Raw genomic sequence first — 2,456 nt, 5'->3', positions numbered from 1 at the left:
GTTGACAGTAACAGCCTGTGGGCTAGAGACACTTGACCAAATACTCTCTCTGTCCCTCATGGGTTGATTGCACACCTCACCTGCAGTCATCTACGACTTAGTCAACCCCAGCCCACCACAGTTCCCCTCCTCCTACCCATTTCCCAACCTTTTACCTAAATTGATTCCCAGCTCCTTTACCACATTCATGCTTGTCCCATGGAGGATGGTCTCAACCCACCTCTCATCCCACCCACAGAGTGAACAATAACACATCAGTGGCACATGGCCTGACACTAAACAGTGAGTATTGAAGGGTGAGGTACAGACTGCTTAGTTGGGCAGCTGGGTATTTACAAAAGGTTTGGCCTGCAAAGAGATGCCAATCTTTTCCTATAACATTATTGCCTTTTATTTATTATGTGGGTTGTTGATTTACATGGGGAGTTGGGAATGATAAATAAGCTTCCAGTTTGTACATGGTCTGTTTCTGCTGAGTTCAGAGACTTGGAAACTTTATTTAAGCTTTGGCAAAAAGACTTATATCCCAAATGCTGTTTAGAACTATTCTTTTGTTCTTGGCCCTGTGTCCAAGAGGGGATGTGTGCTATGAGGTAAGGTAAAGTTTCAACTTTTCAGTTACCCAAAAGAACAGAAACTCTGTTGTATGTAAGTCATACAGTGTAAACATTCAGCATTAAATGACAAACTAGCACAATCTCTTTCTAGAAATGTGTCTCCTTTGAAGAGGTATCAAACTGTTTAGCTTAATGCCTTCATTCAGTGATATTAGAAGTGAAACTCCATTGTATGGATACATAAAAGAAAATTGTGTAGCTAGTGAGAGATAAAGGACATTTTTTAAAAAGGAGGAGGAAACGGAACAAATGAAATTTTAAGGACTGGAATGGAGCAGTGTGTGTGTATGTGTGGCATGTGTTTGGGAGGCCTGGTGATCCTATTGGTTACTGTCTCTGATGTTGGAGTTGCCCATTTTTTTATTCAGCATAAAGTAGGTATTTGGTAGCATGTTGTAGTGTCAGGGAGAAATCAGAGTTCCACCTTTTGTGACTTTTCTTCTGATCCATGTGTTTCTCTCTGAAAAACATCATAATACTGATAGTTAGATTTGGAGTCCACTCTTATTTTTCAACTGAGATTAGCAAACTAAACTGTTTGACTGTAACTCCTAAACCCATCTACAGTTTTACTTCATGAACTTTTTTGCATGGAATTTGATAGGTTTCCCATTAATATCTTAAATGGAGTGGTGAGGAAAACATTTCAGCTCCTTTTAATATGCAAGACCTTTCCAAAAATGATTTTCTAGTTCTATAGCCTTGACTGTATCCTAACAATCATCCTGACTCTGACCACTGTATCTTCATATACCTTTGCTTTTAACCAAATCCAGTAAAGCCTAGAGCCTAAAGAATTCCTAACCAATAGGAAATAAAAGAGAGAGAAAAAAAAAACCCCAACCAGTTGCCATCAAGTTGATTTTAGTCATGGCATCCATGTGTGTGCAGAGTAGACCTGTGTTCCATAGGGTTTTTAAGACTGCAGCCTTCTGGAAACAGACCACCAAGTCTGTCTTTGAGGTGTGTGGGTAAGCTCACATTGCCAACCTTTCAGTTGGCAACTAAAAACATGCCAGCTAGCCCAACCAATCCAAACCACAACTGTTACTGTTGAGTCAATTCCAACTCATGGAGGCCCTATAGGACAGACCAGATTCCTCAAATGTAATTGGTACTGGAGCAGACTGCTAAATCTTTCTCACTTGGAGCGACTAGTGGATTCTAACCATTGACTTTAGCAGAGTGCTTTAGCCACTGCACCACCAGGACTCCTTTGGTGCCATCCAGGAACTCCTAAATGGGATATTGAGAGAAAGAGAAACTAGCTTGCTTTATAGGGTAGTCTCACACTTACCAATCGTTTCCCCTCTAAGAATCCATCACAAAAGTTTTGTACTTCTTCTTCTGAAACCTCTGTTATGGGCAATACATCCCACTCCTCATCTATAGTCTGGAAAATTGCCAAGGCTGGCAGTTGAGATACTTTAAGTTTGAAAAATGATACCACTTTCTCATTTTCCTTCATACCACTGTTGACTAGAATAAAAAGAATCTGCAGTTGGAGAAGATTGAAAGAGAAACATCTATTTGAGATCCCAAGGATGAAAACACATCTGACAATCATTACAGTTAATACTGATTAAATTTATGGTCTATGCCACACAATTTAAATCTCAATTGAGTTGAAATGAATTTTATATTATTTTGCGTGGCTTTGTTGTTTATTCCCATTGATCAAGTTAATTTAATTTTGACAATTTAGAATTGGAAAACTTTACTGAGCTCTGGTAGCGTAGTGGTTACGAATCGGGCTGCGAACCTTAAGGCCAGCAGTTCGAAACTACCAGCCACTCCGCGGGAGAAAGATGAGGCTTTCTACTCCCGTAAAGATTTACA

The 2,456-nt window shown here is 39.8% G+C and overlaps 1 protein-coding gene across 1 annotated transcript in view; it reads right to left on the bottom strand.

Moving 5' to 3' along the window:
* Positions 1–1,029: 1,029 nt before the first annotated feature.
* Positions 1,030–2,456, bottom strand: part of ERP27 (endoplasmic reticulum protein 27) — a 25,995-nt gene continuing 24,568 nt past the window's right edge. Inside the window, exon 6 of the mRNA XM_006866032.1 lies at positions 1,030–1,077. Within this exon, the coding sequence (XP_006866094.1) occupies positions 1,030–1,077 (48 nt within the window). The remainder of the gene's footprint in view (positions 1,078–2,456) is intronic.

The sequence above is a fragment of the Chrysochloris asiatica genome, unplaced genomic scaffold, assembly GCF_000296735.1.
Source record: "Chrysochloris asiatica unplaced genomic scaffold, ChrAsi1.0 scaffold00086, whole genome shotgun sequence".
Classification (NCBI taxonomy): domain Eukaryota; kingdom Metazoa; phylum Chordata; class Mammalia; order Afrosoricida; family Chrysochloridae; genus Chrysochloris; species Chrysochloris asiatica.
Note: the sequence above shows the minus strand (reverse complement) of the source record. Positions and strands in the feature narration are given on the sequence as shown.